We start from the raw sequence: 22,608 nt of genomic DNA, 5'->3' as shown, positions 1-22,608 counted from the left end.
ATTGGCCGTACATCAGTCAATAAGTCTTACCACGGATTCTAAATCAGACGGAGGGCTGGGCTTTGACCCAGCCATTCCGAGACATTTACACGTCTCCCCTAAAAAAAACATTTAGGGTCACTGTGATTCTGAAAGGTTAAATCTATTCACATCTGGTTTTCCTCAAGAATGTGCTCGTCTTCGGCATCCTTTCCATTATTTCTTTGATTTTGTCAAATTTTTCAGTCCCTGTCGATTTAAAAAAAAAAGAAGAGAAAAAATGGCCCTACAGCATAATGCTGCCACCACCATGCTTCGCAGTGAGGATGTGTTCTCAGGGTGATCAGGAAAATATAGATCCAGATACAATACTGAAGAGCAGGCCACAAATTCAGGAAGATTGCAAGATGATCTGAAACACCATACTGAACTTTAAAAATGGACAAGTTCAGTTCCCATTTTCAAGGCTCTGTAGTTTTGTAATTTAAGTCTCCACTTGTATTGATAGTAGAATTATTGGAATGAATAAAGTAATGATGATTGATGCGCCTTGAGATGACATTTGTTAACTCACTAATGCGCTGAACACCCCAGCCATTTTGAAAGCATGCTCTTTTTTTTCTGACAAAACATGACCTAAAATGTAACTGGAGTCCCTAATTTAGATGGAGCAAACCAAATCAAATCAATTTATTAGATCTAATCATATATTTCTCGAATTTGAATGTTGAATCAAATGTTTTGAAACAATGAGATGGCAACCGGCTGTGCGAGGGCGCCTTGTTATATTGAAACTACAAGGATCTACTAAAGTCCAAGGTTCACAGCACGTCTCCAGAGGAGTATCATGATACGGAGAACAGAGATTTTAAGGAATTTGGAAAATTTGGAGAAAAAAAAAGAAGAATTTTATCAAGCTTAAGACTTAAAGAACAACTGCTACAAAGTTAGAACTCCACCAGTCCACATTCAGTTAGGATGTCTACAAATGTAGGCAACTTAAAATGACGGGAATCATTGGTAATCTAAGATCACTCCAAGAGCAACGTGTCATAATCCAAAAGATCACAAAGGAACCCAGTGTAACTTCTAAACAACCGAAGCCCTCCCTCACACTGACCAAAATCAATATTCATGAGTCTTGTTCAGCTCCTCTGCATCCTCACTGGCCTCCAAGTCTTTGGGTGGCACATGGGCTTCATTGTTCTAACTGGCTTCATCGGCTGCACCTGTGAGGTGTGGATAAAGCGTGTGCTGGTGCTCACCTGGCTCTTTTATATTGGTTTTGCCTAAACTTGAACTCTTACGAAGTCTTTTATATTAAACAATGGGCTTTCTAACCCTATGTGTACAGGCAAACAGCCGGAGTTCAAAGTTGTCTTGAGCTATAGTTCTCCAGGCTTCCTCCAGGCTATCCGAGCTGAGGAGCTAGCTCGGGCTGATCCGAGCTGAGGAGTTTGGATGTTCTCTCCAGGTACTCCAGATTCATCCCATCATCCAAAAAGATGCACGTTAGGTTAATTGGTGATTCAAAATGAACCCTATGAGGGAGTGTGAGCCTGGATGGTTGGTTTGTCTCTGTGTTGGCTCTGTGATGGACTTGTGACCTATCCAGGGTAAACCCCGCTTCGCGTCAATTAGTAGCTGGGATAGGCTCCAGCCCTACCATGACCCTGAATTGGATTAAGTGGGTATAGAAAATGGATGGATGGACAAGTGGAAGACAAAAGAAGAAGTGAAACAAAACAACAACAACAAAAAACTATCAACAGCAGATAAACAGAAAGTGATGTCCTTACAAAATAAATGCTGTTCACTGAAGCCTCATCAGAAATGGTCTTCGTGCAAGGGTGGAAATGACAGTAGAAGTGGACTGAAAATCAGCTGCAAAATCAGCTGGAGGGATGAATCCTCCCCAGCCAACATCCAAAGAAGAGCTTTGGAATGTCCTCCAAGAAGCCTGGAGAACTATTCCTGAAGACTACTTAAAGAAATGTAAAGAAAACTTGTCTAAGTTGTATGATGCGTCTCAAAGAGCCACGTTGTCACAATCCATATTAGAACACTGAAAGACACTGGAGCACATGGACACTGCTTTCCGAGAATAACGTAGCAGCTGCCTGTTTTCAGTAGGCCTAAGATTTCATGAACAAAACAGATGGCTGTTGTACAAGTTTGTTAAGAATGAGACTAAAATACAGCTTTTTGGTTTAAAAGACATTTGGCATAATGGGAAAATACTGCATAAGAGCCTAAGGTATAAGTGAAACATGGTGGCGATAGTATCATGATTTGGTTTGGTTTGATTTGGTTGAAAGCAAGACCAATGTCTCCACCGGTCTGATCACTTTGCTTATAGGAAGCCTTTTAGTTGCATAATGTGTTTCATTGACATAAAGTCTTCACCATACCTTTGAAGCTTACATATATTTTAATTTTGGATCATATTCCTATCTATTTTAGGTCTTCAGGGAGAATTTGATGACATTTAATTTAATGTCATATGTGCAGATGAACCCCTTTTTATAAATATTGCATTAAGGGTTTTACATAATAAGCATGTAGTTTGAAAAAAAAACAAAAACATTTTTACTAATCCTAAATGGCACCATCACCTGGTCAGTAGTTCTACTTGAATACCACACCAGAGTTAGCCACTCGTTTTCTTTTATCCTCAGCTTTTTTCTTCACTCCAACGAGCTAAACATTGTTTTTCAGGTAACTTGCATATTGGTAGTTGTGCACTGCGATATGCAGTACTACATATGTGTCAAATTCCAGTCCCTGTAGAACTGACCATCAGGATGAGTCTGAAACTCAGAGCCAAGAAGCCTGTCCCCAGAAGATCACCCAGAGCTGTGAGGTAGGGGATGGAGTAGTTGTCCGGATCCAGGCCCCTTCGCCACAGCCAGCGCACCATCAAGCTGGCCATGTAAAGCAGAATCACCACCTGGGTAATGACAATCTACATTTACCCAATTATATATAATTACGATGTTTTTATCATTAAAAAAAAAATCTGCAATTACTCCTCTGCAGGTGAAAACAATGATTATAGGCATGTAGCTTTAACTTCAACCGTCGTGAAATGTTCTAAAAAATAATATGGCGTCCATCTTAAAAACTAAGGTTCATTATTTGATGGACCTATTCCAGTTTGCTTACAGACCGGGACGGTCTATTGACAGTCTATGGACAGTCTATGCAATCAACACCATCCCTCACCTGACTCTCAGGCATCTCTTATTCATTGATTTAAGTTCTGCCTTTTGTACTTTACAGCCTCATCTGTTGCTAAGGTAATTTAAGGATCTAAATATGAATAATTTTATATTAAATGGACTTATAATTTTTTTAGCAAACAGTACACAAAATGTTAGGATAGGCAACACGCTCTCAGGTATGTGTTAGTTTACATGTGCTTTTCACTTTGTATACCAATGACTGCATAAGCAGGCAAATAGGTCCTGTCATTTTTCAGGTATGGGATGGGATGTCTGTGTGGTCTGGTAATCTCTCTGTTCAGACAAATCTCAGCTTGCTTGACTGGTGAAGATTGTGGGGAGGACTGAAACCCTTTCTGTATAGTCTATATATGAACAGACTGTTCTCAAGCAGGCAGACCTATCTCAGGTCCTTCACTCTGGGTATGAACCTTTAGCATCTGTCAAATGATTCAGGGTACCCTAGTGTAAATTGAACCGGTTTAAAAACTCATTTGTGCCAACCCTTAATCAAAATCTTGAATGAACTATCTTAATTCTCTTTATCTTTATTCATTTTTATGTATTTTTCTCAGCTGTAGTCTATTTTTATATTTATTTTATATGGATTGTGCAATATGAGTGTATGACTTTCCATTGGAATTTTCCCCTGCTGTGCAGGGTGGATTGTTATTAATACTTTTGTTTCTTCTATGGCAGCTGAATGCGCAGCACTTGGAGTCCAAGACTAATTTCCCTACTGTTACAATGAAGTATATCATATCATACAACTGTTTCCAATAATAATCACTCAGACTAGTAGAAGAAAAAGACTCCTACAAAAGTCATTGGTAATTGATATTGACTCAGGGATCTTACACACCAAACAGATGTGACGAACCAGCAATGACAAGAGGCACCAAGCTGGGTCTCCTTGTCACAAAATAGCACTGCCAACATGACTTCCAACTGCTGGCTGGGACGTACAATCTGTATGATGCAGAAAGACATAACCCACCAGTGCACAAGGGGGAAGTAGTGTGTATATTATATTATACAATAAGGGAAACCAGAAGACTGTGTAGCTAAAAAAAAAACATCAAAGTAGCAGCATGTGCTTTGTGTGTCTCTTGAGTCATGACCATCAGCTGGTGTTCAGTTTCTTCACTTTACACTGACACGTTGTCGTGACAGTGTCTCTTGGTTTGGAGAATGATGAAGACAATTAAGAAGAGACTGTGTGAGACATGTTAAGTTGGCCTTATTCTACCCTTATTCTGCAGTCACCTAACTTCTCGTGCGCTCAGTCAACAGACTGAGCAGCCATTCAGGGTGGGCTCCAACACAAATAGATGCAATGCAAATTTATTGATTTGACAGAGTATGATGTGGCAATGAGGTGTACGTACCAAAAATACAAGAGAAACAGGCATTCTTGACACTCCAGATGTCTTTAAACAAGTCCAACAGCCTGGTCTATGAGGCATGTTCGGCGTATTTTCAGTGTGTGTTCCACATTGCCATTTTCAAATATAGTCCCTATCGTTTTTTAGCCAGTTTGTCTTATAGAATCAGTCTTGCATCTGTTGGTGATAGAGCTCAATCTAATTTGCTGTTCAGAGAATCCAGTGAGTGCACAAGAAGGGAGGCAGGAGAGAAATAAGAAAGCTAATGGCTAACCTAACATATCACAAACAATCTCCTCTAATTTGTCATTTTCATTTCTCCAAAACAAGCAACACTTCCACTGCAAAGCATCCATGTAGAGTGAAGAAACTGAAGCCCAGCTGATAATCATGACTCAATAGAGCCTAGTTCTGTTTGTCATTACCAACAAACATTTTTTCTTTAGATCTATGCCTTCTTGTATACATGCTACTGTCTCCTTCTGCTTAGGTGAGCTATGTCTTCTTGTACAGGCACAGATTGTCCGTCCTGTCCAGCTGGAAGTTGCCTTTACAGTCTGTTCATGCGCTATTCTTTTTTGCCCAGAAGCTGGCGATGCAAGGAGACCCAGCAGGAGGCCTCTCATCATTTCTGGTTCTGCACGTCGGTTTGGCTTAGAAGACCTCCCAGAGTGCACAGGTTTTTTTCTTTGAGAACGATAAAGTGTTTATCACCTGAAGCAGAGCTGCAGAAAGGTAGCAGATAATGAAGCTGGGCGTCATGGCAGCGTGGCCTCCCTGCAGGAGCTGGATTGTGTACAGGAAGAGGAGGTGACCTGGGACAACAAGGGTGAGCAGCACTCTGGCTGACTTGGAGTTAACATCTGTGTAAACATAGAAAGATAAAGCAACAATCATTACTTATCTTTTTTTCCAAAACAACTATTTGGGGTTAAATATATGACCCCTACATGGTTTGTGGAATACGTGATCTGGGCAAACTGAAGCCACTCTTGAAATATTGCTCTTTAAGTAAGCTGCCGAACTCTAGTTTCTATCTCTGAGATCAGCTAATAAATTGATTTGTGTGAATGTGGATGCAGTACAAGGCTGAGCTTTAAGACATGCTCTTAAAAGTCACACAGTTAAGGAAGAAAGTTGCCAAACAGTTTTCAGTGTCTAACCCGAGGAGCAGAAGGCATCACAGGGTCCAGGACAGTGTGCACTCATTTTGAAAGGAAGAGCTCCAGGGACACTCCAATAATGGAGGTAGGTAGACATCCTGCTGGCCTGGATGGCCACGAGATTCCCCCCTACACCTGCAGGGACAGGAAAATGTAGCATTCACTGGGAGCAACAAGAGGATACAAAACAGAGATGGACTTCATGTTTGGCTGACAGCAGTGTTGGCGGCTCTTTGTGACAGAAAGTAAGGTTTTCATTTCAAATGTCTTTATGTCTAAGACAAGCATTTGTTGCTCTACATTCTAATACTTTTAGCTTTGCTTTAGTAATCACCAGAGCAGTTTTAATCGTCAAGTCGCATTGATTGTTCAGCCAATGTCCTCTTTTCATCTTGGAGTGATATGAGAGACAGAGCAGAATAAGCACATTTAAACACAGAGAAGTTTTCTCTGTACAAATAATCATTCAGCAGTTCCTACTTCTTTCTTTTTTCTCAGAATGTCTGGAAAGGCAATCTCATTGTTATGCCATATTTGTCATAAAGCTGCTCACCCCTCATTCTGATTTCATTAGGAGCAGAACAAAAACTCTTGGCTTGCAGAACTTTGAAGCACATGGGCCGTTTGAACAAAACAGGCGGAGCGTTTCTGGTCAACAAGGCATGAGAGGAGAGAACTCAATAGGAATACAAATGTACTTCTTGGACTGCGATGGCAATACATGCAGGAGTCTTTGGTTGGCATTCGGATCAGGCTTGTGGCTTATGTAAAGACCGCTGTTATTCGTCTCTACTTAGTATGCCGCTTTGCGGTCAGCAGATCTCAGTCAGTGAAGATCTGGCCGTGTACGCCCCTCCGAAGCTCTTTCAATGGAGAGGAGAATCCTCAACATTGGCGGCACTTTCGTGCCTCATCAATAATGACCAGATCAGATTTGAAGTCGAGCTCAGCCTCAGCATGTGGTGTTACAGACTCATGGTCAGGACGTGTACAAAGAGCACAACTTATTAAATAATAGAATTAACTGCCTGGCTCCTGCATGCTTAAACAATTCCACATGTAATAATTTGGCATTAGGCTTTTTTTTATTGATTGAGCAAATAAGCAGAGTATGAAGTTTCAAAGCCTTATTTTTTATAGATTAAGAATGTTGAAACTCCACAACCACAAATCCCAGCTCTGCTCACTCCCTCAGGAAAACATTGTCAGGGTTTCATTGCTCCAACAGCATTTAGGGTATCTGGAAGAAATGTCACACATAGTTTCAGTACAATTAAAGTAGCAAAATCCACATGATGTCTATTATAGGGAAAAGTAATGAGTGTTATCATCCTTTCTTCCACTCTTAAGGCTCACAAATGGATGGTTGGCAGAATTAAGTTTCAATAAATTTTTGGTGCTTTCAAAACAGGTGGACCAAAGAAAACAAACACAAATAGCTGTTGAGATGCAAGTATAGAAGTATGGTTTCATTCCTACATGAACAATACCTGATAAATTTGACACCTGAAGAGTCCATTTGAAGTTTTAAATTGTTACGACTTGTACATGTATAGTTCTATGCAAGGCTGCGAGGCCATTTGCAGACACAGTATGTGATCACTGGCAGTGGCCCCTCATCCCCTCATCGCTTAGTTCCTCTTTATGTAAACAAGCAGTAACTCACATCTTTACATAAACACATGGTACTGTGCAAAAGTACCTCATTTCATTAGATTCATTAGCTTCCAAGCAGCCAGACTTTCATGTAATCTTTTTAAGTGGTCTTGAGCTATAGTTCTTTAGTCTTTCTGAAGGTCTTTAAAAGTTTTTCTTTGGACATTGGTTGCATTTTATTATTATTATTTTTATTAAACCTTTAGTTCATCAGGCAAGCAATTTAAGAATGCGGCATTTTCAGTCCAGTCCTCGTTCCTGAGCATTTTTAAAGAGGAATGTGATTTTTTTCGTTTGCTAAATCTCTTAACACTGACCTATGAATCATTCAAGCATATAACATATAACTCATTGGATGAACCAGTGTTGTGTCTACAGATAATGGACAACTTAGTGAAGAAACTATTTGAATTATAAATTGCCACTTTAAGCATTTAGCAGCAGCTATTTGCAGACACATTGTTTATTTCCATTTTCCTTAGTTGCATCAATGAAAATGACCAAAAATACCACAGTTTGACAGACAGTAAATACTATTTTTGGACCAAAGTGGTGATTCCCAAAGAGCTCTTAGCTGAAAACATATCTCAGTGTACAGTGTGCCCTCAAAAAATTTTAGAATTTTTTTGTGTCAGACCTAAAGAACTATCTACAGCAGATTGAACAGTATCTAAAGGTGATGTCCTTATGCATAAAAGACAACAAAAAGGAAAAACTGACACAGGACCTGAGAGATGCATCTGGACCTTCAGCTGATCCATCTACTGTTGGCCCAAGCCTCATCAGAAATGGTCTCCATGGAAGGGTGGCTGTCAAGAAGCTATTCTTAAGGAAGGGAAACGGGGAGAAAAGGCTGAGCTATGCCAAATGACACAAGAAGTGGACTGAAAATCAGTGGCAACAGGTCTTATGGAGGGATGAGCACGGATCTCAACATTATTGAAGCAGTGTGGGATCATCTGACAGAGAACAGAACAAAAGGCAGCCAACATCCAAAGAAGAGCTTTGGGATGTCCTTCAAGAAGCTTGGAGAACTATTTCTGAAGAGTCCTTAAATAAATGACAGAAATCTTGTCTGAGAGAGTTCAGGCTGTGTTGAATGATAAAGAATCACTTTCAAGCTTGTTAAGTATCCTACAAACTCTGTTTTTGTCTTATATTCTGTATTTTCCTTCGCACCATAGAGGGAAGGTCAGCTCTGCAGGCAGATCCATTCAGTACCCGTACCCTCTTCCTCCTCAGTCATGCCTTTGTACTGTGTGTAGAATGTGGTTTTATGCTGTGTTGTTGGAAAACACACGGAGGTCTCTGAAGAAGATGTGATCTTGCAAGCAGCACCTGTTTCTCTACATGTTGTCGTATTTTCCTGCATTAATGCTGCCATCACAGAGGTGTAAATGAGGAACAACCCCAAACCACCACAGAGCCTGGCTTATGAATTATAGATGATTACAGCCTGGATGCTCCTTTTGGTCTTTAGTAATTTCTTCCAAAAAAAGATCTGGAACCCTCATTGGTCTGAGCACAGAACAGGTTCCCACAGTGTGATGGTCCATCCCAGATGCCCCTGAGCCCATAAGGTTAACATAAGGCTTCTTTTTTGCACAGTGGTATTTGTGATTGTACCTTTGCATTGTAGTGCTTGAAAAAGGTTTCCCACAGTAATCCCTTTTCCATGTGGCTATACCAGACGTTGATGAATGACGGCTCTCGATGCAGTGCTGTTTGAGGGATCGCAGATCACAGGTGTTGAGATTATTCTCTTCCCCTTTCCGCACTAAAAAACCTCCAGATTGCTTGGATCAATGAATGATTTCCTCAAATATGCAAATCCCGTCCAATTATTTATTTAGGAAGATTGTAAGGATAGGACTCAGCCTTTGTTGGACACTGGTTATGTAACCAACAGTGATCACAATCACTTGCTGACGTCACCCGTTTGAAGTAACGCCATCTGGACGATGGGTCCATGTCTGGCTAAATCCTTCTGTCACGATGCGTGGTGCGAGAAGGGAGGACTTCAAAGTAAAACTTGATTTATTTACAAAAAAAAAACATAAGGCAAGAACCAAGGACGCGGCTGAGCCGGATTATCAAAATACTAAACTAAACAACAAGACCTGACATGAACTATGAAACAAAACTTGACTATGGCTATGAATAGATAACATGGGGCAAAAACCTCACCTGACGAGACTGTGAAAAATGTGGCATGAATGCTAAGGTGAGGATTTCGCAAGGACTGTGAGTAAACCTGGAAACTAAATGCTGTGGGGAGGTGATTGGTGATGAGGTGCAGCTGTGGAACAGAAACAGGTGACTTGAGTGAAACTAAGTGACAGGGGAAAAAACATGACAAGAAAATAAACCAAGAACCTGAAAACATAACGACACAAAACTCAAAACGTGACACTATCTTTAGACCTCCCAACTTTTTCGTTTGAACATGCAACTGGCCTTTTTCAAATGTGTTTTGTTAAGTAACACTAAGCAATGTATCCAATAAAACACAGAAAGATGAACTGCCCGTGTGCAAATGAAGTTAATACAATTTTTTGTTCTTTACACTGTATCTTACACTGGCTTATCACTTATCTGTGAATACACCAGTTAGGACTATGTCACTGGAGCGATTAAAGAGCAGTTGTTGACAAATGAATGAATACAAAAATGATGGTCTACCATTGTGTGTTATAACCCATTAATCACTGTCTTTGTAGAGTGATATTCACTGCAAATGGATCATTTTTGTGTGCACCGCATCTTCAACTCACCATTAATGACTGGAGTGAACACTGCCATACCGTCAAAGTTTGGGTTGCTTACAGTTTTATCCAGAATCAGACCACCAAAGCTGAGCAGAAGAGAAATGACAGTTCGTCTGAGTCTCAGAGGGGCACTTTTCTAGATCAAAAGTTATTATCAGATGAGTTTAGGAAGAGGAGGACGACCTTTCTCCGGTTGGCTCACCTGCTGATGGACATGGCCAAAATGACTGGCTGCCAGCCTGACTTCAGGATCTCTCTGATTGGTGGAGAGTGGCTGGCAATGATGACCCACACTGGGATAAGAAGCAGGAAGAAGACACACACCCCAGAGGGCAGGTACCACATGTCTGCAGAGCAACATAACAGAGATTATATCTGACACTTAGTGGACAGGAAATAAACATGTCTAGCTGTTCTAAGAATTATGAAAACAAGAAGAGTTTTACTGCCTCTGCTCAGGAAACCTTTGCAAGAGGGGTTTTGCTGCCCTCTTCTGGCTGAAACACCCCTCTATCAATACAACACTGCTTTCATCCAGCTGTGTGAATTCTGATCCATTTCTTGCTTAGTCCATACTTTTAACAGTTTAGCATTTCAGACTCTCATCTGACCTGAAAATTAGTGTCCTTGCAAATGCATATGTACATAATATGTAGTTCTATTGTATGCTGATGTAGTGAATGACCTCTGACCTCTGTAACAGAAGAAGAAGCTGCTGACACCAGCGAGCAAAGACAGGGTAATTAGGTCTCCGAGACTTGCAGCGATGGGCGTAGCCACATTATCAGGGTTGATGCCCACCTTCCTGGCGCCAACGATCACTGCCACCATCACAAGACCTGACACGGCACATGAGAAAAAGTTTACATGTATCAACCTCACATAATCAGCAATATTCTGTGTGTCTGTCACATTCTCAGCAATTCACTCCTCTGCAGCGGTTCGTGCCTTGGTCTGACCTAGAGAGAGCGCTGCGATGAAAGCAGTGGTGACGCTGCTGGCACACAGGATGGCAGCCTGGATAATATCTATTCTTCCTCTGGACAGACTACCAAGAACCATGGCTGCTATCGCTGCCAGGAATCCCACAACTGTGGCCTGCACCTGAAGACAAAAAACAAAGCAGAAGGAGCCAAAATGTTTGCTAAACTGTTCTCAAGTGGCATCTCGGGAGCCAAAAATGCGTGCTAAAGTGTCCTCTACAGTGGTGAGGACACGCTATATGTGCCCTTTTTTTTCTTTCCATCCCTGCCTGTGCACGCCACTGAGTGACACAGTTATTTTAGTAAAGCGTTGTCTTGTTATTTACTTTAAAGTAACTCAGAAGTGTGAAAACAGTTAGTCTCAATGTCACGTGACACAAAGACATGGTTGAAAGCAACGTATGTTGTTGCACGTTGTCTTTATCTTCCTTATCAGGACTATGTGGCTTCTGGAATGAAATACATGAAAGTATCTACCTCCTGTAGCTTGGTAACTTTACAGGACACCATCACAGGCTGTGTTTAAGAGTATGAATAAATCACCTACATGCTTGTTTGTACAAATACATTTTCAAAATCAATGTGCCTAATTGAATTTTACCTCCATCCCTTGAAAGTCAGTCAGTATCTATCTTAAAATTCAAGCTTTAAACAAGACTGTCATCCCGTCTCACTCACAGGGAGTTGACAGAATAATCTCAATCTAAAACTTTACTTTTAGCTGCAAATCTGCCAGTTTAGGTACACTTGTTATCATGAATTAACCAGCTGTTCACAAAAGTAAACACACGCACATGTGCAAGGAAATATATAGAAAAAATAAAATTTTATTACTTTTGCATTAGCTATGATTAAAATTTTCACCCACTATATTTTGTGGTTTCATTTAGGGTTAATGTATCAGTCTTAGATTCAGTTTTGTGATTCATTTTTGTAAATTATTCTGTTTCCAACTGAGGCTGGAAGAGAATAATATCCATGACTAACAGGCAATAAAAGAAAGTGTCAAACTCTTGGATTTTAATATTCAGAACAGTTGCATAAGTGGAGTATTTTGAAATGAAAGGTGATGCTATCATGCTAGCAGCATGTCTTGAGTTATATCAAATTGTCCTGAAGCCAGCAGAGAGTGAATCAAGTGATGGTGGGTGTTATTAATAGGATGAAGTGTGTGTGGTGGTGCAGTGTCACCTGAATGAGAGCCAGATTACAGAGCACCATCCTCCACTGCTGCTCGGCCTCATCCATCTGCCCCGTGTTGGCCTGCGGGTGGAAACAGGTTTACGTAATCTTATTTTCTCATCACATGGTCTCAAGTGTCAGTGTGGAAATTTCTCAAGGAAGCTGGCGCCAAGAGTGAGGACAGTGCTTAACATTGTACTTAAGAACATTGATATCAATTCAGAATTGAACATTTTCAATCGTTTTTTTTTCATATTCGTGTGGTTTGCTGATGTCTGTGTGCTTGTTTGCGCTCACTGCTGTTGACAGTCTGGATGCCAATGTCATCTCCAGATTTCCCTTCAGTCCTACCAGAGCTGGCACCAAGATAAACACCTCTGAGATCTCTTTGAACACCTCCCAGTGCTGAAAAACACACAAGTGGTCCTCTGATTCCACTGTCTAAATGTATCCCAGGGAAACCACATTGCAAATCAATTTTGTCTTAACCTGATTTTTTGCCCAATTTAGTGTTTTTTCCCCTTGAATATTATATACCTTAGAAACCTGCTAAATGAGGTCAATATATTGAATTTTCAGTTAATGATCCCCTCACGCAGACTACTATAAAATACTTGGACAAAATATTTTATATTGAACTTTAGTAGTTTTGGCTATGAGATTTCTTAGCCTGTGCAGTTTTCTTATTGGACTTCTTACACATTTGACAGAAGCAACACTTATACTTTGCTGTAACAATACAACTTTAGCATCCTTTATATTACAACGTGACAATTGTGGGATTGTTTGCTAATGCTGCAGAGACAATAAGAATTGTGCACCTAAAAGTGGGTTGTAATAATTACTTAAGTGTTTTACTTATAGTAGACAGCTGCCAGAGTACACTTACTAACCAGGAAATTAGAAGCAATGCTAAGCTAATAGCTACTAAAGACGAGGCCACAGAAGACCACGTTCTCAACTGAAACAACTTCAAACTCAAAAATGTTGTATTAGCTCGAGCGAACACTTTGAAGAGTAATTTTTAAACATTATCACATTTGCATCAGACAACTGTTTACTTTGTCTTTTGAATCCAAGATGGTTGCCCAACGTATCTTGCTGCTGATCATCTGTCTGTCAGACTTGTTTGACAGCTTCCTGCTGGGCATTATCTTTGCAAAGTTACAGAAGATGATATGTATATGTGCTTTGCTAGGCTTTTCACACATTTTCACTATTATGTAGCTGGCATTTTGGTAATAGACTGACAGCAGAGAAAATAGGGACAAAGTAAACAACTGTCTGATTAAAAATAGATGCAGTTTAAAATTCTGGTGGGTTAAAATATAAACAGGCTCTGTACTGCCTGACACGATCTGTAAGTTTGTTTTACATATCTATATTTTCTTTGCTTTTAGAGTTTCTTTTTTTTTTTTTACAGTATTCATGGACTTTCTGAAGAGGAGAACGAGTGTCACATTCATTCGACCACTCAGATTTACTCAATTTAAGGAAACATAAAAGAGTGGCGATCATGAAAAGTCCAAACATGACCAAGATTCACCCTCTGTAGTAATGCTTTCGAAATTTAGAATCATGTGTACTGAATGAGTCTCACACACTAGCACACTCTAGAGCTCTAGTTTTCCATACTTGCACTATATCCATGACCATACCGGCCGCCACCATGCCCAGGCCAGACACCAGGTATGGCAGGAGGACCTGTGCCGCGATAATCCATGACTTTTCTGGTAGGAAGCTGTGGGCCGAGCGGGTCAGTTTGCAAGTGAAGCCTCTCAGCTTCTTGCCCTGGAAACGCAGTTCCAGAGCCAGATGTGTCACCACCATGGCTGTAGGCTCTTAACCCATCCCTATCTGGAGAGGCTTCTGAGTCACAAAGGGAGTAGAATAAGTACGGCTGGTTTGACAGCTATTTGATGATCCACTGAGCTGAAGGTGTCACATATTTTTCTTAATGCTTCCAGGTGGTCTTAACCTAAGTCGAGGCTCTTTGAATCACAGGTGACAGTTTTCTTCTGTGAAAAGAAAAAAGCCTGCTGAGCGTGTTTCGCCCCTCGGTTGTACTCCAGTTCTAACAGGGCAGCAGCAAAAAGTCCTTTTGTAAATGGAGGTCTGTGAAGAGGCACGGAACCTTTAATCATCTTGACTGAAGCACACACACAAAGACACACACACACAGGTCCACTTGACAGCAGGTTTGTGATGCCTCCTCTGACACTCTCTGCTATTGACAGGCCTTCACACACACATGCACTCACACAGGCTACACGCACACACACACACACACACATACACTTTCTCTCCTCATGGCTCACTCTTGAGCAGCCGGGCGGCCGAAGCAGAGCGCTGGAAGCCCGGTCTGTCGCGGGGCCTGAAGAGGGTCCAGGTTCTGTGGGACAAGGACATCCAGAAGGCCAGCAGCTTCTTCTCAGCCCTCCTGTGCTGCCACTCATTCTGCTTCTTGTCTTTCCACATCTCTGTCTCTTTTTCCTCACTGCTGTACTGATGCCCCGTGTGAGCTTGACCGCTTGACTGGAGCCCTTTCTTCATTTTGATCAGGGGAGAGCCGGGCTGTCCGTTCAGGCTGAGATGTGTGGCGGCAGAGGCTTCACTGGAGAGGCAGGGTGATTGTTGTGTGTCTTCCAGGGTTTCCCTTGAATTCCAGACAAATGGATGACTCGTGGCGGCACACTGTGGTGTTGGGGGAACAAGCAAGATGGTGCGTGTGTGAGGGGGGGTGATGCGAGAGACGCCACTGTATAAGCAGGGGGACGAGAGTGTTCCTCTTCCTTTCTTTGCAGACCACTTTAGAGGGTACTGCAGCTGTGCTCTCCCCCTCTTTGATAGCTCCTCCTTTCCCTCCACCTCAGTGTCCTCACATTAAGTGGGTGACGCACTAAGTGGAAGCAGGTGCTGTACCTGTCACCAACACGTGGTGCTGCTGCTGCCTGGAAAGGACAGATTTTCCTCCCTGACTGGAGGGAACATACAAGCTGCCACTAATTGTCTTTTTCAGTCTCACTTCAATACATCGCTCTTTTTCTTCTGTCATTTACAATTCCGTGTTACACAGATAAAACTGTCTGGACAGACATATGAAATGAAACCTCTTTGGGATGAAATTCCAATGTGACAAAGAGATAGAAATGAAACATGTTCTGGCACTTTGCACTAGATTTGAGTGCTCCGTCGTCCACACTACATCAAGTATAAAGTATAAAGTAACTTGTGGAAGGAACATAAATGTGTGCAGAATGCTTAAAAAGAGTATGTCCTGACATTCCTCACAGACGCTCAAACAGAAGGACGGTGACTCAGCTGAAAAGTGTCCTTGAGGCATGGCTCTGCATGGGTTCTCGACTCTCTGCAGCTCCCCCTCCTGACAGCTGCTAAAGACTGAGCGGTAGATGGTGGTGTATGGTGTTCATATACATTAATTAACAGATCAGGTCACTCACTGGGCATGGAGTTGGCTTAATTTCTCTTCTTGAAGATTATCTTTTTTGTCATATCTTCGAAAACTGACTATATAAAAAAGCAGCAAGAAATATTAAGTGAGGGTTTTTAATCTCAGGTCACAATCAGGGACTTTTTGTCTAATGCTGGTAATGGCTAGTTTTCTTACACAGAAGTAAATGGAGCACAGAGGCTGCCAACACTACAGTTTCAGTGATGACTCATAGCAGCTCTACCTCTCTCAGCGGTAAATTAGATATCATAAAAACTGGAAATTGCCTCTTGTCCAGATGTGAACCTCACTTTTCATCGGGATCTCTAACGCGCTCAGTGACATTTAGGAGTGTGAACAGGAAGTATCAACTAGGGTAGTAAAACATATGCATATCCAAGCCGAACTTAGAATTTATAGTATTTAGTAAAATAACAAATAAAAAATCTGTTTTATAGTTCATATCTTTGAGGAGATTGCTAATAATGTCAGAATGATACTAAAGACATAAACAAGCTGGTTGATAGTGTAAATAAAACAAAAGATAACTTGCTACTCGTTTAGCTAAACAGATCACATGCTTGCTAACCAGCGAGCTAAGTAGCTGTATTATTTAACTGCTGCTGCTTGAGTGAGAACCTTGATTAAAAATGATGCGCAACTTTTATATGAAAATCCACTGACTGTTTCGAGATCATACAAGTACAAGACCCTTAATCATGTTATTTAAATCTAAAATTTTAACATAATCAAGTCATGATCCATACAGCCATTTTTTAACATGGCAGCAGTTATTTTTCGAATTGGGGACTTATTGCTGAATACGATCACTGCATTAGTTGTTGCACAAAGGAATTGTGACATCAACTCGGCACCATAACTGTTTATACTGGTGAATGAGGTGCAATAGATTCACTGCAGTCTCCGTCCCAAATAGTAGGTGTTGCTACTGAGAAAAAAAAAAATAGCACTTTATCAAGTCATGGAAGAAGTCATTTAAACATTTAATCAGTAAGGGACTTACACTCATTCTCAGTTGTTTCCATGATTGTAGATTAATTCATGTATAGACTCAGCAGTGTTTTATCACTGTGGTTTGTGTATTTATTGCCATGGAGAAAGGTCACTTCTCTAATCTACAGGGTCACTGTGACCTCCAGAGCCACACTACTATCCCAAAACTCAGTTTCCTCACCTCAGATATCCACAGACTCATGTACAGTCTACATACAGGGTATGAGGAAACTAAAATCCATCACCTTTTTAATATCATATGCTGTGACATTTAATACCCTTGCGAGAGCCTTGTCAGTCAGATAACGGAGGGAAAGCAAATTCTTCTCTGTTTTTAATCAATACTGGAGCCATAAATGGCAGAATCTACAGGTCAAACAGTATGACTTGATAAACTTTGCAAGTACTTTATATAACAGTAGTACTGACAGTGTTTTCTGCCCGAAAACTTTTGGAGTTTACAAAAAATTCAAACATGCTTTTTCTGTTGTGTGAACTAAATTGAGTAGTCTTTTTTTAAATTTTTTAACGTTTTTTTTGAAGAGCTGCGAATACCCAGTACAAATCAGTTGCACCGGCATCACCGAGCTGCCTCATTCAGCATTCCCACTTGTGTCACTGACCTGCAACCAGTCCAGCAGCATGCCGGCTGTCACCATTCCCTGCCCGGCCAGCAGGTATGAAGGCAGCACCTGGAGGCAGATCATCCTGGGTGACTCTTTGGTGTAAAGGTGGAGCTTCTCCTCCCTCATCTCGTCAGAACAGGACAGGACTGATGTTTGACTTTCCGTGCTCTCACACTCAAAACTACTGCCAGCCAGAGGAGCCCAACATTGTTTGTCTTTCAGCGGCCTGTGCTCCTGCACACTCATGTTGGATATATCCGTCACAAATGTTGCTATCTCTCTGGCTATATTCAGCTGATAATGGATGACATCTCAGAATTTGTTTGTGCATCTTTTGGGTAACTCCAGCAACAGATTCTGCTCCTGTAGTTCACTACACATAACCAGTATCATACATATACACCATGACTTCCAACTGGAAGTGCAGCAGACTCTTTCACCTCCTTCTCCCCAGTTCTTTTTCTTTCCTCCTCTGTTGTAATCCAAAAATCTACAGTAAATTAAAAAAGAAAATAACTTTTTCAGTCCTAATGTTTTATGTATCAGGACACAATAAAGGATCATGTGGTCCTTACCAGGTCTTAAAATGATGTAAATACAACCCCAGATTGACAACAACATATGGCTTATTAGACTGTCATTATCTACTGAACAAAACTAAGCCAAAATGCAGAAGACGTGTATGAAAAATCTGTTTATTCAGAAAATGGACTGTACTTCTATGGTGCTCTTCGAGTTTAGCTGGTCATTCATAGCGCTTTTACACCACATGCAACATTCACCCATTCACTCACACATCATGTTTTAGTCTATACAGTTTGACAGGCTACACAGTGTTTTGTTTCCTCTATCATACACATTCATACACCGATGGACACAGGTAACGTGATGTTTAGTGTTTTGCCCAAGGACGCTTCACCAAGTGGCCAGGGGAGGAATTGTTTTCTGTGTGATGTATTAGTCTCTCACATGGTTGTGGAGGAATGTTGGCCCACTCCTTTTTACAATGTGGCTTTAGTTGATTGAAGTTTATAGCACTTGTTTATACACAGCTCTCTTAAGGTCCCACCACAGACTTTGACTGGACCTTTGCATCTTTCCTTTATCAGTCTTTCTGTGGAACTGTTTCATGACCCAGTTTGGGCCGAGTTTTGACTGATGGCCTCACATCTGACTCTAGAATACTTTGGTACACAGAGGAGTTCATGGTGGACTCAATGACTGTAAGGTGTCCAGGTCCTGTGGCTGCAGAACAAGCCCACATCATCAGCCCTCCACCACCGTGCTTGACAGTTGGTGTGAGGTGTTTGTGCTGATATGCTGTGTTTGGTTTTCTCCAAACGTGCTGCTGTGCTTTTTTAGGGCTGGGCACATTATTTATTTTCGCGTTAACTAATTAATTAATTATCGTCGACAATTATTTGTCTCCCATTGACGCAGTTTTTATTATTTATCATTTTTATTGTAAACGTCTGTTGCTCACTGGCTTTTATTTTGAAAAAGTTCATTGTGAACGAGCCTAGTATGTTGCTTACTGCTGCGGTGCTACCAGGAAACAGTCAGAAAAGAAAAGAATGGCGGATGAAGCGGGCTAAACAAACATGGAGAAGGTTACAGAACTCTTACACGGCCATTTTCATTTCAAAGTTCTTCCAGACGGCGCAGTCGACAGAGCCAAAGTTATTTGTAAGCACTGCAACGTTGAATTGTCTTGTCACTGGAGTACTTCGATCACATGACTGTACAGTTCCAATAAAAGTGCCTTGTATGCTACTTTTAAATTCATTATTGTATTTTGCGTATAATAATGCGATTAATCGTGTTCAATCACAGGAAATCATGCGATTAACGCGATTCAAGAATTTAACATCTGCCCAGCCCTAGTCTTTTTCTAATTGTACTGTCATGAACTTTAACATTTAACATGCTAACTGAGGCCTGTAGTGTTTTTCCCCCATGTCTAGTAGAGTGGTTGTATACTAAATGGACCCAGCACCTTCACATGTATAAGTGTCCTTGGGTGAAACACTGAACCAACGCACTGCCCAAAATATGCTTTAAAGGAAAAAAATGCTGCATTCTGTATATAGAGTGCAAATATGTAACAAGAAACACTATGATGGTGTTTTTGTGAATGACACACATTGTAAAACACTTTGTAAAAGATAATGTTTTATGGTGCTACCTGAGTGTGGACCATCCACCAACTGAGCATTGCCCAGTCTGACCTTGGGGTGAACTTGATGGAACGTCCACCCCTGAGAAGACTGACAGCTGTGTTAAATGTTTTCCACTTGTGAATAATCTTTCTCTCTGTAGAATGATGGATTCCAAATAGTTTGGAAATGTTCTTATAACCCTTCCCAGATTGATGGGCAGCAACAGTTGCTTCTCTAAGATCGTTGCTGATGTCTTTCCTCCTTGGCATTGTGTTAACACACAGCTGAATGCTGCAGAGCAGCAAACTGACAAATTTTCTGCTTTTATAATGATCTCTTAATTTAGTGTGATTGATTAGCTGCACCTGGCTGCTATTTATCATCTTATTTCCTATGGAAGCATAAGGATGGACTTTCAAAAATGACTCCTTCATTTTAACTTAGTTATCATGGTAATAAATAATATGCTGTAATTAGCCAATGTACAGACCAGATTACTTTTTTAATGTCCTGACAAGAGAAACCTCAGAACTGAAACAGCTGTACATTCTTTTTTACTTGATTGTTTGTCAAAACAAAATGCAATGATTCACTAATCTATTAAAGATCACATTCGATTGAAAATGTACAAAGACAGCAAATGCAAACTGAGAAATTTCAATAGTTTTGGAAAACATACACCCATTTTGGATTTAATGGCAGCAGTACATTTCAGATGCTTGGAAATGGTGTGTTTTGCCTTTCAGAAAAGAAAAAAAAGCACCTTTTGGAATCATAGTCACAGCTGATCGTGTTTAATACCAAAATACAAACTGACAGCGGGCTTCCCTTTTTCTTTAAACCTGTTAGTTGCTGTTTCATGTCCTCTTCAGAGGCACTGCCCAACTCCTATAAATATACACTCTGCACCTCCCAACCCCAGAGGGGTTTCGTGTTATATGTCAAGGGCTGCGCTTAATGGGTGGGAGCCATAGATTGCAGTTTGCAGGAGCCGAACTCCTGATCATGTTATCGGTGCAGCCACTGGTGGCTTTGTTGTTTGTTGTACTTGTGATGTTTGTTGCATCTTCCTTTTAGTTCCTCTGCTATCTGGCTTGTAAGCTTCAGTCATATTCTCCTCAGGTTGTTGCATCTTGTTTCATGTGGGGTATTACTGGCATGTGCTGGCAGAGGTGGAACTCCTCTTGTCCGTCATGTGGTTGCAGCTGGGTTCAAAGCAACTTCCAGATAGTGAACAAGGTCATAAACAGGAAACCAGCTCAACAACAGGACACTGCTGTTAAGGTTTGATTCTTCTTCAGTATGTTCAGCATGCAGCCAGATTTGAATTGTTTGATATTAAAAGCATTTGACTGATGGCCTTGCTTAATAATAACTATTTTGTCATGAAAATTTATTCTACCAAGATATTTGCATGTACAGTAAGGGGGAAAAAAAGGAGAAATGATTGGGTTATGAATCAGTTGTTTTGTTTTTCAAGGTGTCTTTCAAATGCCAAAAATGGCTGGGGCTGCTGGTGAGAAGAATTGGACTCAGCCTGAGTTCATGAGCGGTTCCAGTAGGATAACCACAACCATCCGTCTGCGAGACATTTACGATCCCAAGCCTCAACCTTCTAAAGCTCCCGTTCGGATCCGTCCCCCAGCTCCAAGACCTCCCTCTGCAAAGGTGCAAGATTTAAAGCGGAGCATTTCCAGTGATCCCCAAACCAAAGCAATCATGAGGGGGCGAGCTCAGTCTCTTCCTTCATCTTCAGAGAGGAAGAGAGAACTGAGGAGAGTGCAGGTACGCTTTGTGGATGCCTTAGGTCTAGATTTAGAGGAAGTAAAGGTCTTCAGAGTTCAAGAGCACCCATTAATACCCCAGCATGTCAAGTTCAGACTGCTGATGAACTCTGAACTGGCGTTTGGGAAATCACCAGAGCTGAGCCTGCCTTATTTCAAACCCTGTTTCCCTGAAAATATGGGCGCTCAGCCAGACTTCCTCAAACGTCTTCACTCTCAGAGCGTGTGTCTGGACCATGTGGTGTGTTCAGAGCAAGGAATAACAGGCACCATAAAAGTACTTAACTTAGCTTATGAGAAAGAGGTCAGAGTTCACTACTCTTTCACCAGCTGGAAAACACACACGTACACAATAGCATCCTGGGTATCAAGTGAGCACAATGGAGAGCGCAGTGCACCCGACATAGATATCTTCAGGTTTCGTCTGCCTGTCCCACCTTTCATTCTGCAGCCGGGAGCCATCTTGGAATTTGCCATCTGCTACCATGTAAAAAGATCTGATTACTGGGACAACAACAATAGCAACAATTACAAACTTTCATGCCACAGCTACAAAGTGACTGTGCCAAGGGAGTGTGAGGATAGCATGCTGCATTTTACCTGAGTGACCACATGGGGGAGCTCTAATCACTGACCTGCACAAAGATTCAGAGAAACATTAAAAATACTCCACAGCAACTCTTGCTGTACAACACAAAGTGATGGAATGTAACTAAATTAATTCATGAATCTATTGCCTCTTCATTTACTAATAACTCCACCAAGGCAGAACTATTGTTTCAGGTTTTTTTTCTTCTTCGTCAATCTTTACACCATAAATATTTGAGGTTTTGTTTTTGCATCAAGACATTTGTAGATCGTGTTTAAACAGCACAATGTTCATTTTTACATTCGACTTCTTCAAAGTTGAATAATGTACCAGAAACAGCTTAAATGGTCAAACTCTTAAAGTCCCGCTCTGATAAGTATTGATTTTTCAGTCTTGTTAAAATGCCAATAAGTTTTTTTTTCGTTTTTCATGTGTAATAAGACATAACATTAGCAAAAAAAAAGATCAATGCTACAGCTGGGAATTTCTGCTTTATGTAGATAAGCATATTCACAGATCCCCATTCACTGAATGAGGAAAAAGTCTAGAGCCTTTTAAGGCCTCCAGGGGTATTTTCATGGGAGAGCTTTCCAGATATACTGAGTTAGCCACATAAATGAGTTTGGAGGGGATTATAAAGTAATC

At 41.0% G+C, this 22,608-nt stretch overlaps 2 protein-coding genes across 2 annotated transcripts; one reads left to right on the top strand and one right to left on the bottom strand.

The window, feature by feature from the left end:
- Nucleotides 1–339: 339 nt before the first annotated feature.
- Nucleotides 340–15,129, bottom strand: LOC140303911 (solute carrier family 41 member 3-like). Its single transcript, XM_072382892.1, has 10 exons — nucleotides 13,976–15,129; nucleotides 12,638–12,745; nucleotides 12,350–12,421; nucleotides 11,135–11,279; nucleotides 10,868–11,014; nucleotides 10,378–10,522; nucleotides 10,182–10,261; nucleotides 5,752–5,886; nucleotides 5,303–5,451; nucleotides 340–2,929 (listed from the first exon to the last, which is right to left on the bottom strand). The coding sequence occupies exons 1-10, from the start codon at nucleotides 14,168–14,170 to the stop codon at nucleotides 2,750–2,752; spliced, it is 1,356 nt and encodes a 451-aa protein (XP_072238993.1). The 5' UTR covers nucleotides 14,171–15,129; the 3' UTR covers nucleotides 340–2,749.
- A 5,696-nt stretch (nucleotides 15,130–20,825) lies between these two features.
- ppp1r3db (protein phosphatase 1, regulatory subunit 3Db) lies at nucleotides 20,826–22,151 on the top strand. Its single transcript, XM_072383211.1, has 2 exons — nucleotides 20,826–20,874; nucleotides 21,071–22,151. The coding sequence occupies exon 2, from the start codon at nucleotides 21,082–21,084 to the stop codon at nucleotides 21,976–21,978; it is 897 nt and encodes a 298-aa protein (XP_072239312.1). The 5' UTR covers nucleotides 20,826–20,874; nucleotides 21,071–21,081; the 3' UTR covers nucleotides 21,979–22,151.
- The last annotated feature ends 457 nt before the right edge of the window (nucleotides 22,152–22,608 follow it).

This window comes from Leuresthes tenuis, unplaced genomic scaffold (assembly GCF_036924035.1).
Source record: "Leuresthes tenuis unplaced genomic scaffold, fLeuTen1.0.hap1 SCAF_3, whole genome shotgun sequence".
NCBI lineage: Eukaryota > Metazoa > Chordata > Actinopteri > Atheriniformes > Atherinopsidae > Leuresthes > Leuresthes tenuis.
This window is presented reverse-complemented; position numbering and strand designations above follow the sequence as displayed.

Bases quoted from the DNA above. Each gene is read 5' to 3' on its own strand.
- ppp1r3db (XM_072383211.1), top strand. From the start codon at position 21,082: ATGCCAAAAATGGCTGGGGCTGCTGGTGAGAAGAATTGGACTCAGCCT.
- LOC140303911 (XM_072382892.1), bottom strand. From the start codon at position 14,170: ATGGTGGTGACACATCTGGCTCTGGAACTGCGTTTCCAGGGCAAGAAG. The intron at 5,452-5,751 runs GTTAGACACTGA...ATGTTTACACAG, and splicing joins TGATGCCTTCTGCTCCTCGG to ATGTTAACTCCAAGTCAGCC. The intron at 2,930-5,302 runs GTGATAAACACT...GTCATTACCCAG, and splicing joins TTTCTGCAGCTCTGCTTCAG to GTGGTGATTCTGCTTTACAT.